General features: G+C 45.7%; 1 protein-coding gene across 3 annotated transcripts in view; it reads right to left on the bottom strand.

Moving 5' to 3' along the window:
- ULK1 (unc-51 like autophagy activating kinase 1) overlaps positions 1 to 14,943 on the bottom strand; it is a 79,306-nt gene that overhangs the window by 22,623 nt on the left and 41,740 nt on the right. For 2 of the 3 annotated variants that reach the window (XM_083804537.1, XM_083804539.1), the window contains exons 11-15: positions 14,088 to 14,138; positions 6,619 to 6,707; positions 4,271 to 4,436; positions 3,302 to 3,362; positions 2,364 to 2,453 (exon numbers count right to left, since the gene is read on the bottom strand). In XM_083804537.1, the coding sequence (XP_083660663.1) occupies positions 2,364 to 2,453; positions 3,302 to 3,362; positions 4,271 to 4,436; positions 6,619 to 6,707; positions 14,088 to 14,138 (457 nt within the window). The remainder of the gene's footprint in view (positions 1 to 2,363; positions 2,454 to 3,301; positions 3,363 to 4,270; positions 4,437 to 6,618; positions 6,708 to 14,087; positions 14,139 to 14,943) is intronic. The other variant, XM_083804538.1, reaches the window with a different exon arrangement.

The raw sequence follows: 14,943 nt of genomic DNA, 5'->3' as shown, positions 1-14,943 counted from the left end.
GGGAAAAGATTTCTTGGGTGAAAAGTCTCTCCCTCTCCCCAGGATTTACGCGAGTCCTTATAGGAGCCAGATGTCCTACACAAGGTGCAAGTTGCAAAAGAAAGTGCCCAGCTGACATATACTAAATCTGCTAATTGGCCTCAAGCCTTAAAGACTACAATGGACAATAAATTTGCAAAGACAAAGAGATAAACCTGGGACAGGGAATTTAATTACTTGAGAGTAATTAAAAGCTCTTTAAAAATTGCATGAAATCCATTAGCGTGGGATATATACAAGGAAGTACCTTTTGTTAGAATTATTAAACATTTTCAACAAGGAAGTATTAAAAAAAAAACAACCCTCAACTATCAGCGTATTTCAGGTCTGCCTAATCTTCGCCTTTTAGTTAACACTGAGGAGAGCTGCTCTAGAGTGTATCGTGACATCCCGAGGAAAACCCACTGCTGGCCACTCTAAAATAGCTTTTGCTTTCTGTCCCAGTTGGGCTACGTCCAAGCATTGCTTGCTAGCCTAGAGCCACACACGAAAGGGCAAACTGCTGCCTTCTAGCAAGAAAAGTCAGAGGGAGAGAAAATCAGGCATTCTCTGCATCAGCGAAGCCAAGTGCTGAACCAATGGGCCTCCTGAAATCTACAGTGAAGAGCACTGAAACTTGTGTCAATAATACTTCCGAGGGACAGATCAAAGATCATGTTTTGCCCTCCAGATTTGGAGTGACTGCCCCAACATTTCATTATCTACGCTTTGCTTCCCATCCTGGACAGGTTAGGAAGTAACTTTTCAGTGTTTCTTTAAAGCAGCATATAAAAGTGGGAAGCAGCTGCAGAGGGTGTGGAATCTGCTCCACAGAAGCTGCAGGAATGAGTAGGAAGGACAGCAAGAGCAGCAAAAGGTTTAGATCATAGCCACCGGCAGCGTCTTTCTGCCTTATGATCCACTAGAATATGATGAACGGAAGAGAGCAGCGAACAGTAGGCAGCATTTGAAGTGAACTTCCATGAATTTCTACTCACTGCTGTCCAGAAACAAGGCCAAAACCTTTAATAAAGACTGATCCCCAGAATGCAAAGGAATCAGTTTATTCAGAATAAGCTGTTAAAAAGCTTAGCAGGCGATGGCATAAGAAGCCTCATGCAATTATACTGCACACTGTGGTACGTGCCTGCCAATTAATCTGATCACGTCAGCAAGGCTTTGAGCTATATTCTTCTCCTTTATATTTATATGCTTTCAGGCTACGTTTTGTCATTTTCTGGGCTCTGTTTATGTGATGAGTGTGTTCAACACAGACTACATTTGGGACTACATTTTCTTCTTAAGAAAGATTTTAGGGTCATCCCTTCCCCAGTGTGAGTTCCCCTCCAACTCTCCTCTCCCAACATGTGCCATATTGACAGAAGAGAAGATTAAAGCGGTCCTGCCTTCCCAGTAGGCACGAGTGAGGCGGGAAGCAAACCAGCCAGCTCCCTGTAAGCTAAGCATGAACCCTAAAGGTTCAAAAGTTTATAGGATCACCTTCCACAGACCATTAGCAGCTTCTGAAGAAAAACGCATCTGGACCTGCTGGCGGTGCTGGGCCGTTGGTGCTGTTGTGTGCGGGCAGCTCTCACCTACCACAATTCTAAAGGCCAAAACTGAGTTGAAAACAACTGTCTCAGTTGGAACTAAACCTGTGACCACACCTGTTTGCGCTTGTTATGCTTACTCATGCATCCTCTCTAAGGGCCGTGTGTAGCAGCATTACTTTATACGGACACAGAGCAGTGAGCTGCTTGGAGCTTGAGCAGTGAGCTGCTTGGAGCTTTAAGCAAACTGCTGACAATTAAGTAAGCCCAGGTATCTGTCCTTCAACAGCAAGGAGAGATGAGCAACACCCCTCCACACTTGTCCTCCTATCCTTTGTCCAGTAATTCAAGCCCACAGTAGTTTCAGCCTTGGCTAACGTATTGTGCTCTAATTCACTGTGTGAATTTAAAAGCACGGGTCTTCAGTTGGAATAACTCACTGCCTCTGCAGGCTGAGCACAGAGGGGATGAGTAGCACATACATACCGGTGGAGTAGATTAACTCTCTGCTTGAGAATAATACCTGTCCCCAGGGAACAGAGTTAATTCCAGCTCTACTGCATTCTCTCTTAGCCCCTTCTGAGGGCCAGTGGTGGGAGAGACAGGCTCTATATGTGGGATGGATCAGTGCCCAAGGCTGGGGAGTTTCTCCTGGGTGTTTCTTGTTACCCTTTAATTAAAAGAGAGATGTGGATCTTGCTCAGCACACCAACATCTCTTAAAATCCTATCCTGGAAGTCAATGGGAATTTAATTAATCAAAGTTGCACAATCACCACAAAACAGTCCTTCTTACCTGGAGGGGCTAGGAGAACTGCTGTAAGGGGGAGAAGGAGATGGCGTCCTTCCCTGGCTTTCCAAGCCTGCTGAAGTCAGCAGAGAACTCCTGAAAAAATGGCAGAGAGAACCCAAGTGTTAGAGCCTGCGAAACAACCCTGCTCCCCACTGCAGAGCACAGAACAGAGCTATGCCTGTCCCACACCCTCTGCTGAGTCCAGTCATAGCAGCCCTGGAGCTGTCACACTGCCGCACGTACACTCCAGTATTCAGGCGCCACATGCTGATCGGCTGGCAGTGTTAGAGTATCAACAGGCATTTTAGACCGCATTTCTCCTATGCCATTTTAACCTGGTGGAAGAGCCTTTACGCAAATGAAATGCAGTTTAGTCCTGAGGGAGGAGGAAGCTAAGCATAAATGAATACCAACTCTAGAAGTCGTGTGTTCCCATCAGCATACACATGTTCTAGTTCTTATGCAATACTTACATTCATGTTAGTGCAACTCTTCCTAACCCCAAGAACCTAGGGAAGCATCACTGAAGTTTGTCTCTATGGCTATTTTTTTGATCATGAATTTGACAGGAGCGAATGAAGGTAGATAAAATAAGTAACAAAGAACACCATCTAAAGATGACACCTTCTTTTCATACTAGTTTCTTTGCAAAAACAGGTGATGTGTAAGGGCTGTTTGCTAGCATTAGTGTGTTACAAACACAACTAGAGCAGAAAGCTTTGTTCCAAGTTGTTTCCAGATGTTGGGACAGTTCTATATATGTATTTCTGACTCAGACCTAACAGTGAAAACTGAAAATGGTCAGAAACAGGCAGGTCACAGTCATCCCTACCATGAAAGCTAACTCAGCAACATTTTTCCTCCATTCACCAGAACCCAGAAAGTCCCCAGTGCACAGTATGCTCCAATGGCCTCATTTTCAGTTGCCTAGGTGCTCTTACCCACTGTACATCAGGCTGTCTTGGATGGGCTTCCCTCCTGCAGCCTCAGCAGTCATATCACCTGAGGAACACGGAAGTGAAGAAACATTAATTTGAGATCAATTCCTCAACTGGAGGAAATTTCAATTTCAACTGGAAACGTGGCTAGCGCTAGGCGTATGTACATTGGTCCCATTGCTGCTCCCAGGAAGAATAAAAACAACATTGAGCTCTTCCTTACTGTGAGGATTACACAGCAGAGACCTGCCTGTCACAGTTCAACCCTTCTAAATCCCTCTTTTAATAAAAGTAGTGCAACTGTGGAAGGAGGAATCAAAGCATTTATCACTAGTCCTAACTCAGCAAATCCTCATACACATGGCTGAGATTGAACAATATTCTTCTGCTGGCTAAGTACTAATGCACAAACATACTCAGGTGTGTTGCTGAACTGTAGCCCTGGACCCTGTGTACATATATATTTCATGCAATTCTTATCAAAGTATAAATAAACAGAGGTGCTAATGTGAAATTCAAAGATACTTCAAGAAAAATCCAACAGTTTTTATTTTTTTCTTAGGTATTTTTCCTGTATAAAATCAGCTTGCTAGCAGAAATGCTGTCTTGCTCTGTGCTGCTACATGAAACTGAAGATAGGATGATATGGGAGCATATGCTGTGAGAGGAAGACATTTCCCTGTGAACCTACTTATCTTCTTTTCCAGTTGGATTTCCAGTTTCAGTCTCTTATTGAATTCCCCGAATAACCTTTACTCTCAAATCCTATCTTTGAAGATAATTACAAAATATCCTATGAAGCTAACTAGGGAGACAGAAATCTCTTACAGCGTGAGAACTACAACACTCCTGTTACTCTGCCAAAGCAGACAGGTTTAATCACTGTTTCAACTGTCTATTAACATCCACTGTCCCTTAACATCCACATCCCCCCTCTCCTCAGAACGTCTGCATTTCCAGAAACCAACTTACTTGAGAACTGTGCTGGGACCATAACAAAGTCATCTGTGTCACAGGATGAATTCTTACTGCTGCTTCCAGCAGAGTCCTTCGATCCATGCAGAAAACCGGGGGAATCCTGGGTAGGAGATGCCAGTGTCTTCTCTTGCAGCTGCTGCTGCATCTCTCCAAGGGACTGCTAATTCAAGAAGAAAACAAATACTGGCTTCAGCACAGCTACTTCTTCATTCTGCTGGATCCTTTAAATCGAGCTGCACAAGGCTACAGACAACATTTTGCTCATAAAGCAGGGCTGATAGTTTGCCAGAGGCAGCTGTTCAGTTTACTGAGAAGGAACAATCTTTTACGCCCATGTCAGAACCGTGCACCTTTTGTTACAAAAAACATAGTATCAGCATATCTGATGTTCCTTGGATATGAAAAAAAATCACTTAAGGTATCACACCACTCTGCCACTCCTGAGGCTTTCTGGATCAGCCACGCATTTGCTACCAACTCAGTTTGTAAGGCCAAGAAAAAGAGAAGAGCCTTCAGTGAGTTTTTGGTTGTCTTTTGTGTTTTTTGGTTTTGAACATTACACCTTTAGTCTCTACTCACATCCCTGCAGTAAGAAGCACTCAGGAACAGGTATGTAAGTGTCTCGGCATTTTTCCGACAAACCTGTTTTGCTGTAATGCTGACGAGGAGTTAGGGAGGTCTAAAGAAGGCTAAGCATCCAAGAGATAAACACCTCACAGCTATCAGAGGCATGACAGGCCCCTAAGAGCTCCGTTTTTTCTCTTCCTTCAGCCAAATGATGGATAGCACCATAATCCTTTTACAGATAGATGGAGGCTAGATGGTTTTAGAAAGTTGTAAGATATCTCAATTGCCCTCTGTGCAGATCATAAGACAATCTTCATTCTAATGCACTTTTGGGCTGAAAAAGATCAGTCAGTTTTCACTTGGGCCCTATTAAGGCCTTGTCCACTCCCCAAAGACTCTCCTGCTGTATCTACAGGGCCTGACTCACTGCACGTGCAATACACGCAAGCAGAAGGACTTTCCCAGCTGTCAAAGCTGTCTCTCTTCCACATAACACGCTGGCTCTGCCCTGCAGACGTGGCGTTTTTCACGTGCTGAGCCAGTATAGCTCTGTCAGCAAAACTTCGAAACGCAGACCAGGACTGGTGCAGTACACGTCTCACATGGAGACCCCAAAGTCTGCACCACCCTTGAGCTTCCTGATTCAGGAGAACTCAAGGGGGGAGTCTATTTTTCATACCAGCTACCCATTCCTGAAGTCATATGGCCAAGGAGCACCCCAGCCAACCACCCTTCTACCTATGGTTGCAGGGGGAAATAATACAGTCAGGAATACAATTCTGTGCTATTCAGAGCAGAACAGACCTCTCCTCTCTGTCCAGTCCATACCACGAGCACCTAGATCGACTGTAGATAGTGCCCCTCAATCTTTCCCACACCAGCTCCTCACAGCAGATGCAATATCTTCCATGTGAAAACATGGAGAGAAAGATTAAGTCACGGCACTTCCTGAAAGAGGCTGAGAAGCCTTGGCCCAGGGAAACCTCAGAGAACAAAGCAAAAAAGCAGCAATGCCAGGGACAAGAAAAGAAAATTCAGTCCTTCTCCCTTTCCCATCACACCACCAGCATTCCTCAGTTCAAAGTCAAAAGGCAGCTTTCACCGAGAGCCTCCGAAAACAAGCTTTCAGTTCAGTGAGCTAGAGGAATGTCACTTCACTGGTCAGTTGATATTCTGCCCTCCAGGAAAGTTTTCATCATTTCAGGTAACCAGAGAGAAAAACCATCAGTTCAGATCAGCTCTCCTGAGACCACCAGACTGTGGCAGGCCCGGTCTGAGCAAAGAGCTCTGCTGAATGTCTCTCTGTGGTGCCTGGGAACGCTGGTCAGAAAGGAGGAGGCTCACCTTTCAAAAAAAAGGGTGGGTATGCTGTCAAGCTGCAGAGACTTAGCTTGAGAACAGAGAACTTCTAGCCAAATAAGCAGTACTATGCCCCGAATTAGTGGCCAATTTTTGGTTTGTTGTTTTGTTTTTATTTTTTGGTTCCAAGGAGCTTTCTGTCTCTGCCAACACAAGCTAATATCATTAACACCAACTTCTTTCACAAAGGCTTTTCACATAATAGACAACAACAAACTGAAATATTTCTTGTAGAGAGAGAAAGACAACCTTCAGAATCCAAACTGAGCAGACTGGGAAGGACACTGCACCAAGCAGAGGCAGAACTACACTGTTCAGTAACTCGCACCAGCTAACAGCAAAAGCAAGGCTGTACTTCAAAGAAGCAAGCAGGGAGACCACTAACATAAGCAGTGCATCCTCTGAGCTGTACTTACGGGAGGTGATGCCAGGTGCGAAGTAGAAGAGCTGCTGGAGGAACTACCGGAGCCTGAACTGGGATAAGAAGGCATTGGCACAGAAGCAGCTAAAAACAAGGGAGAAAAAAAACACAACATAAATTAGTTGTCAACCTGAGATGAGTCAATAAAAGAAGGTCTTTTTCATCTTTTCACACCAGATTTACTTCATGTATCAGATGCTGCCAAGTAAAGTAGAACGGCAGAAAAATTAGCATGCTGTTCAGCTCTAAGATTTTCATCCAGCCCCTCCTCCCCACACTATTTCACAGTTGCAACTCTTAGGGTGGATGCAAACATCCAGCCAAGATCAGAGGTCCACCCTACAGCTGACCTATACAGGCAGCAAGATGGCTTCTGCCCCGAAGAGCCTACAAAGCACCTTTGTAAACGAAGGGAAAGTTATGCAGAAAAATGGACTGAGTTACTCAGGCCAGTGACACAAGTTAGGAGCTAGACTGCTTCCACACCCTCACAATTTCTTCTTTATCAGCCCTTGTGGCTTAGAGCACCTACCCCAAACGCTGGGAGCTCTACTATGTAAACCACATCTGCTCAAGCCAACACAGGCCCTCTTAAATCAAGCGGCATTACTCCACGCTACAACATTATGGACTCGGTTAAGATACAATCGCTGCGCATTTATCAAGTCTCTGTGGGGAGGAGAAACGCACGCTCTGCAAGAGCGACCATCGTGGGTGAGAAGTGAGGTGCAAACAACAAGGATCCTGGCTCAGGCACCATTTGGCATTTGCAGGCTTGGAGCCCTGGGCCTTTCTTTGCATCAGCCCTTTGTAAAGCCCTTGCAGAGCTGTGCTCCTCTGTTTGCCTAATGGCTCCCAGAACACATTCGATATCCGAGACATCCTGGGGAAACAAAGTTCTTCGCTACGTAAAGGTAACTTCTCATTTCTGCTTTGTGCTTGCTGCCCCCCCAGAAGTCGTTCAGGCATCTTAGGCCACATAGTATAAAACCCCACAGATTTAATCATTCCACAAGGAAACAGTTCATTGCTTCTTATTCCTCAGCTCATTCTTCCTCGGTGACACCTTCTGCAAGTTAAAGAGCTTTTGCTTATTTAATCTCTTCGTGCAGAAACTGTTCCAGAGCGCTGGCTGTTCTTGCAGCCCTTCTCTTGACGTTTTATTGTTCAGTATCAGAACCGTTCGCTTTATTTACTTCATTACTGAACTGTTTTTCCTGTAATCTTGACAGAGGCATACAGCTCACGCTGAAAGGACAAGTTAGCATCGACCTTCAGGCAGAAAAGATGATCAAGGCATCACAAGAGCAAAGGACACTCAACTCCAACGACTTATGCAAGTGAGGTTCAATAAATAGCTTGGGAGAGCTCAGCTCAGGAGGGAGATGAGTCAAAGGTAACAGTGACTCCTCAACGGGCTTTGAAACTTTCAGTGCTTCAAACTCCCCAGTCCCCCAGCACCAGACTAAGTGGTACAAAGATGCAAGAGAGTCCCAACATCCTTGCTAAGCTTCTTAAAATCAGATTTTACTTTGCAACCACTTTGGTATTTGAATGACTTTAGACAGAGATCAGAGGCGACGGTTAAGCGAGGAGAACATTTTGCTTTGCTCCTCTTCCATTGTGCTGGCAGAGAATTAGCATCTTGTATCAATTTCTACCTTTACAGGACCTGTGCTAATGACTCCCTGCTTAATGCAAGGAGGAGTAATAACGTCTCAAAGAACACTTCTGTTTGAAGTAAAACTACTCCTGTCATTAACTGCACCAGCTGCTACAACATACTCCACTCAACTGGCTAGAAAAATAAAAGTACATCTCTCTGCAATTAACTGTTGAAACAGTGTTTTAATGATAAAAGAATGGGAAAATATGCCTTTTAATAAAAGGCTTTAAAACGTTTAGCCTATCAAAGGAGGTTAAAGGATGACTAGCTCGGTGTCTCCCAGCACAAAGAGAGCGGTCGCCCAGCTGCTGAACTCCTCACTCCGACAGGGATGCAACAAGAGCAGCAACAGAAAAACCAAGGCAAAGCAGCGCAGACTTAAAACTAGAACGGTGTAACCGGGGTCACAGCGACCTCCTCCACCCCTCGCTAACGCTACCAGAAACGGAACGCTTTCCTGCAGACGTTAGGCTACCCTGCAAAGGGGGCGATTCAGCAGAGCGCGGGCCCTCGTGCAGCAGGAAGTCCCCCGAGGACTGCTGCGGGTGGCTGCAGTGCCACACAAGCGTGCGCACGCACGGACGCCTCCCCGGCTTGTGTCAGAACACACGGGCAGCGCTCCCTCCACCACAGCTTTACAGCTTAGGTCCATTATGAAAAAAATCTTTGCAAAGCTTTGTTAGAGGCTACTTTATTTTCACCCCCTGCATCTACGCTGTACTGGGTTTTTCCCTGCAGTGGGCCTTGCAGCTAAAACATGCCGTCCCACATCCAGTATAGGAACAAGCACCGCGGCACCCTACAGACGGACGTTCTGGGAGGTCGGTCAAGGACTTGGCACGGAGAGCCACATCGCCCACAGCCGGCATCCTCTCCCAGCTCAGTGGGCTTCCCGCACAGCTGGTGCGCTCCCCACACTCAGGGAACACACACAGAGGGCTGAGAACTCGCCTGCAAGATGGAGAGCCCTGTCCTGCCTCTAACACGCTCCTTCTGGATCCCAGATTGACTCCTGCAGAGGAATCCCTACTGCCTTCCCTATACAATTCCCAGAAACCAGGGGGGACATTTCCCCATTATCTCGCCAGCTCCTACAGAACAATTCACCCTTGTGCAGACAGACCTCCCCATTACATAAAGGCTCTTTTAGGAAAAGGTAAGTGATTTTTGAACTGTATCCACATGGGCCTGCTGCAAAACTTGTGCCACGGTTCATTTTTCCTGGAACTAGTATTTTCATTAGAGTCATTTCAGGGCTCTCTCAAGGTCCCTTCCACACTATTTTGATTTTGTGTTTATTATTGATTTAAACCTGGCTGGAATTGAGACTTTTCTATTTCTGTCTATTTGCTTTGGCCAGCCTTCTGCTAATCTCTACAGGAAGACAAGCAGGCAGGCTTCTCCGCTACCAACTGAAACCCAGATTAAAATTCTATCTGCATGAAGCACAACCTTTAGATACAGCATCTTTAATCGTGTTCTTCCTTAAAACCCAAACTCCCCAAATCCACTCTGTAATACTGGGAGGCCCAATACAAAAGCTCCCGATGCTAACAATGAACTTTCAGTCCATGCAAGTAGAGCCCTGAGGTTTGGCTCTGACCAGCTATCTGACTCCCACACGCCTGTTGGTGCATTTTTCCCTGCCAGGCACCCAGGAGAGCTTGGAAGCCCGACACTCGCTTCCATCTCCTCCACACGCCCAGGCACTCCCAGTTCAAAATTAAAAAGGGTGCAAACACTTGGCTCATCGTGTTTTCTGCTCGAGTCTGAATGCGGGGAATATTAATGAGAATTGTAGGCCCCCACCCAAATCCAAAAATTGCTGGATTGTAATTGTAATGCAAATAAGTCTGTTCTCGTAATTGTCCTCTCCAACTCGTTCCAGCACCAAAACAGTCAGAGTGGATGTTGCATAACCAAAGTCAACTGGTTTCAAATGGGAGAGCTAAGAGCTGCAGAGGGAAGCCTGCGCTCCAGCTGTGTGCATCTTGATCCTGGATCCTACACCTGCAAAAATCACTGCTGACAAATCATCCTACAAGGGGCTGGGCTGTCCTAAAAATAACTGAGCCTCAGGCTTTACAGAAGCTTTATTTGGAATCTGAGTTTTACACGCATTGGAGAGACGCATTTTTGTTATTATCTGGATTTAATCAAAACCAATCATCAAGAAGTTATTTGACTGCAGTCTCTGACAAGGCAGTAGTTTGAGTGCAAAAACAAAGGACTTGCCTGAAGACTAAGATTGTTTTTAGAGTAAAAAAAAAAAGTCTTACCATTAAAATTTTTTATCTGCACAAGTGATGGTGATTTTTTGCTAGTTTCTACCTGGGTATTTTATGTACACTAAGATTATAAAGATGGAAAAAACACAAGCCAGACATCTTCCAGACACTTGAACCATCCCAGCAGCATTACCTCGTGCACTTCTGAACCACAACTGCTCATGTTTAAACTCTCTTAAGTCAGAGAAAAGGAGGTACCAGCTTAGCATTCATTAAAGACAGGAGCAAAAGAACTCCAAAATACTCTGCACGGGTGCCAATTACAACGTGTTTACGGACTGAAGACTTGCACAAGTATCTAATTATGCCTCCTCCTGTGTTATTACTGTAACGCACTGCCCCATCCTACATGGCGATCAGAGGCCTGGCTAGAGACAGACGACATCCTGGCTAGACAGGGTATTTTAAAGACTTTATTAACACAATTTTACACATCTATAGTACATTAGTCACATGTACAAAACCCATAATAAAATATAAATAAAGAAACAGAACGTAAAGTGCACGGTTTACTTAAAACCCAAGGCCTTGAACCCACTCTGCAGGCTAAAGCCTGTGGCAATCAGAGCTTTGTGGTCAGTACTGGATATCAGAAGATTTAGGTCCTTCTTTCACTAAAGGAGCGAGATGATTCAAGGGACAGGAGAATTACCATCCCTCGAGACCTCAGAGGAGAGGATGAATTTGTTAGAAAAGTCATATTTAAAGATTTTTGACAGAAATGTTGATTTTGATGAAGCATCTTGAAAAATATGAAAATTTATTGAAATGAGGTAGCTTTGGCAACTTCAAAGTTATCCACTTGGGAATACCGTGGAGCTCTTAAATAGCATTATGAAATCCAAAATTTCCTTGCACTAGAGGAAATCTGTACGATTTCAGGAGGTGGCACACTAACACATATCCCAACAGAATGAATAGCTGATAGCTCTTACTTCATTTTTAATCGCTGTGTTTTGACCAGGTCTGGACCAGCCTTTGCAGCGTTCGGGAGCCTGGGTGATGTCCTCAGCTCCGTGTGCTGGTGGCAACTCTCCCGTTCTGCCCCTCTGCCTGAGGGCAGATCTGCCTGCAGGGGCAGAGGCCACCGGGCTCAGCTCAGACTCCAGACGTCCTCAGATGGAAAGTGAGCAGCTCACGTTAAAACTGGTTTGGGACCTAAATGCATGCGGTTATCGGCATCCACAGCACAGGCATCCCCGAACTGTAAGCTCCGTTAGGCTGCACGCTGGGTCCCTGGGCAGAGCTGAAGTCTTGGTGCATTCACCATGCAACAGGTATTGTTCCAAACACAGATGCTTGTGCAGATTATGCAGACTCTAAGGGAAACTTGCACGCTCAGATCTGCATGACCTACTTGTGCTTCCCCTGAAGTCACTGGTAGCACGATTATCAGTTCCCAGGGAGAATGAAATCACCAGGGCAGGCTGTTCCTCCTCCCAGTTCTCCACTATGCAATCCAATTTGAGCACAACCATCATGATTCAAATGCAGCCATCTCGTCGTCTTCAATACTTCCCACACTTGTGATGCGGTGCCACACATTTATGTGAAGTACCACAATAAACTTCTGGACTTGTTTTAGTTCTGCACACACAGCCAGGGGGCTAGCCCCTGAGCAACTGTGACTGCGTTTTGTCACCTAGACCTGTGCAGATACTAAGCCCCCTACAGTGTTAAGCAGTGCCCTGTACAGCTGAGTTTTTCTTACGAGACCACCACAACCCAGACGTTTGCTGACACACTGGTTCTTCTCTCACGTGTTCAGAAGTCAACAGGACCACTACTTCCACACGCAGCCTCTCATCCAGGCTCTTCACTGCACTTCCCGGAGGCCTCCATCCAGCAGCTGGTGCCTCCACAGCAGACTACAAGAACGATCTCCTCCCGTAGCAGGCTTCTACCAGCGCACAACATCTTGGAGACTTCCAGCAACGAAGAGGTATTGCTCCCCTCATCTTTTCAAAACCAGTAGTAGTCTCTCCTGCCTGGAGAGGACTCCAGGCTGGGAACATAGACCTGGAGGCGGGGGCCAGCAGGGCGGCAGAAAGGTCTGGAGTTGGGACAGTCCTTACCTGCCTGTATAGGGCCCCTCTTAACTGGGCCTTGACCACACGCCATTAACTGTGGTGCAGATGGGGGCAAAGGCTGAGCTAGAAACCCCTGCTCATAACGGTGCCTCTGGTTTCTGCACAGCAAGTGTGCTGAAGTCGGAAACTGAGGCCAAGCCAGCAGAATCCTTTCATGTTTGCAGGGGGTTTCCTGTTCCTCTGGCCAATGAAGCAACCAAGCAGCTGGAGGTAAGAGATGAGCTGGCTGGCATGCAGGACAGAGCCGTGGCAGCCCTTCCCTGCCCGCAGGGGGATCAGGCTCCGAAGGCCTTTTCTCACACAGCAGCGGTACAGCAGGTGCTGAGTGCCGAGCTGGCTTCGGAGCTGGCTTCCTAAACAGGCAGAGCCCTTTCTTGCCTGAAGAGGAGTCCCGCTTCACAGGACTCACGCCACATCTTGCTGCTTTGCAAGCTCCCCTAAACCAGAACCATCTTTTCTTGCCCACAGGACGGTCACCTACATACACAGTTAGAAATCTGTATCAGAAACAACGGAGAAGTCCTGCTCTTCCCTCCAGGGGCATCCACTGCGACACATGTCCGAGAGTGGCTCCGTGTTCAGAAAGCACCGGGCATGTTTGCTCTGTAACCTCCAGCCCTTGCGTTGAGCACCCCAAATCAGAGCCAAGGTTTCCAGCAGTGACTATCACTTACTTAAGAGATTGAAGGCCCAAGAGGATCCTTCCAGAAGAAAACAGATGACCATATACGATTCCACTAAACCAAGTCTTTTGGCCAGCAGTGTTATATCCCATGCGCTGGCAGCAGTTCGGAATTGTTTTCCCACAAACAAAACTGAATCACAGTACATGTGGTTGGAAATTTGCAAAGTTTTGATTCAGAAGAGGAAAAAGAATTCTCAATAGAAATCCGGCTTTGTTTTGGACAGTTCTCACAGAGCACCAGTAAATAACCTTTCTAAAACAAGATTTTGCAAGACTTTGGAGGTAAGCGTGGCAGGTTTCAGTTACCAAATGTTCTTCCCATTAGGTGGTTGTACCAAATGTACCACACCTGACAAGAATGTCACCCTTCTGCCCATTCACTATCTTGAATTGTCCTACTGATGTGGCTGAAAAAACATGATCTTGCTGCATAAGCCTGTTTACCTACAAGCATCCCCACTGGCCAAGCACTTCACAGAGAACAACTGAATGCATTTCAAAGCTACGTTTACCTCTCATTTAGGTTTCTAAATAGCCGCCAAATCCTCCCTTTGAAGGTGTTGGCAACATTAAATACATTTTGATAGCAAAATCTGGACACGACACGGTAATGAACCCTGAATCCACACCTAAATAACCAAGAAAACAAAGCAGTCTTTTTGTTTCCTTTTGAACTAGCAGCACAGAAGACACGTCATGGTTCAAAAACTGTTGTAATAGAAATGCGACACTTACATTTCTTCATAGAGGCACTTGCATCCAAGAATGGGTGATGGAAAAACTCATCTGAAAAAATATCAAGAACAATGAGTCAGTGAAAGGAAATGAGTGTAAGGAGTTTACAAAGCAGTTAAGCATAACAAGTTACAGTATTTTTACAGTGATTTTTCCACACAGTCCAGTCACTTAACCATGGAATCTGACTGCTGATGCAGATAACACTGGTCAAGAATGCAGATGCAACCGGATGTAGGACTTGCTCAAAAAAATAAGTTAGACAGTGATCCCTGAATCCAAATAACTATAAGGGAAAACAAAATAAAACAGTAGCTCCTACGCTACAGGCATCTCTGCAACATCAGTTGGGGGTGGAGAGGGAGATCAGGCTGGCCAGCTACACGAATGAAAAAATAAAAAGGGAGGAAAAAAAGTTCTGCCAAAAGCACGGCCAAAAGACATGAAGATTTGAACCTTACGACTCACCACCAGTACAAATGGATTTTCCTTCCCCATAGGGTATTAAAGAACTTGGTAAGGTTTTGCTGCAAGCTACAACTTCGGGTTGCCAGGAGCATAAACCAAATTACTTGCACATACTCCCGTCTTCCAACAGCTGTTGCAGTTGTCAGAATGGGAATCAGTTACCAAGGGCCAGAAACTGACTGTCAGGAGCTGGCATGGCCATGTCACAAGCTTGTATCAGCAAGAAGGGGAATTCTAAAATGCAAAGAAGCATTAAAAGTCCTAATTCCTGACTGATCAGGACGACAAGATACCCTAATCGTAGGAACCCAGGGAAACTATATGTTTATACCGTGCTGCCACTAATTCCACAGAAGAGACAAACACTTCTACGGAGTGATCTTCCATG

Source organism: Anser anser (assembly GCF_964211835.1).
Source record: "Anser anser genome assembly, chromosome: 18".
NCBI classification, from domain to species: Eukaryota; Metazoa; Chordata; class Aves; order Anseriformes; family Anatidae; genus Anser; species Anser anser.
This window is presented reverse-complemented; position numbering and strand designations above follow the sequence as displayed.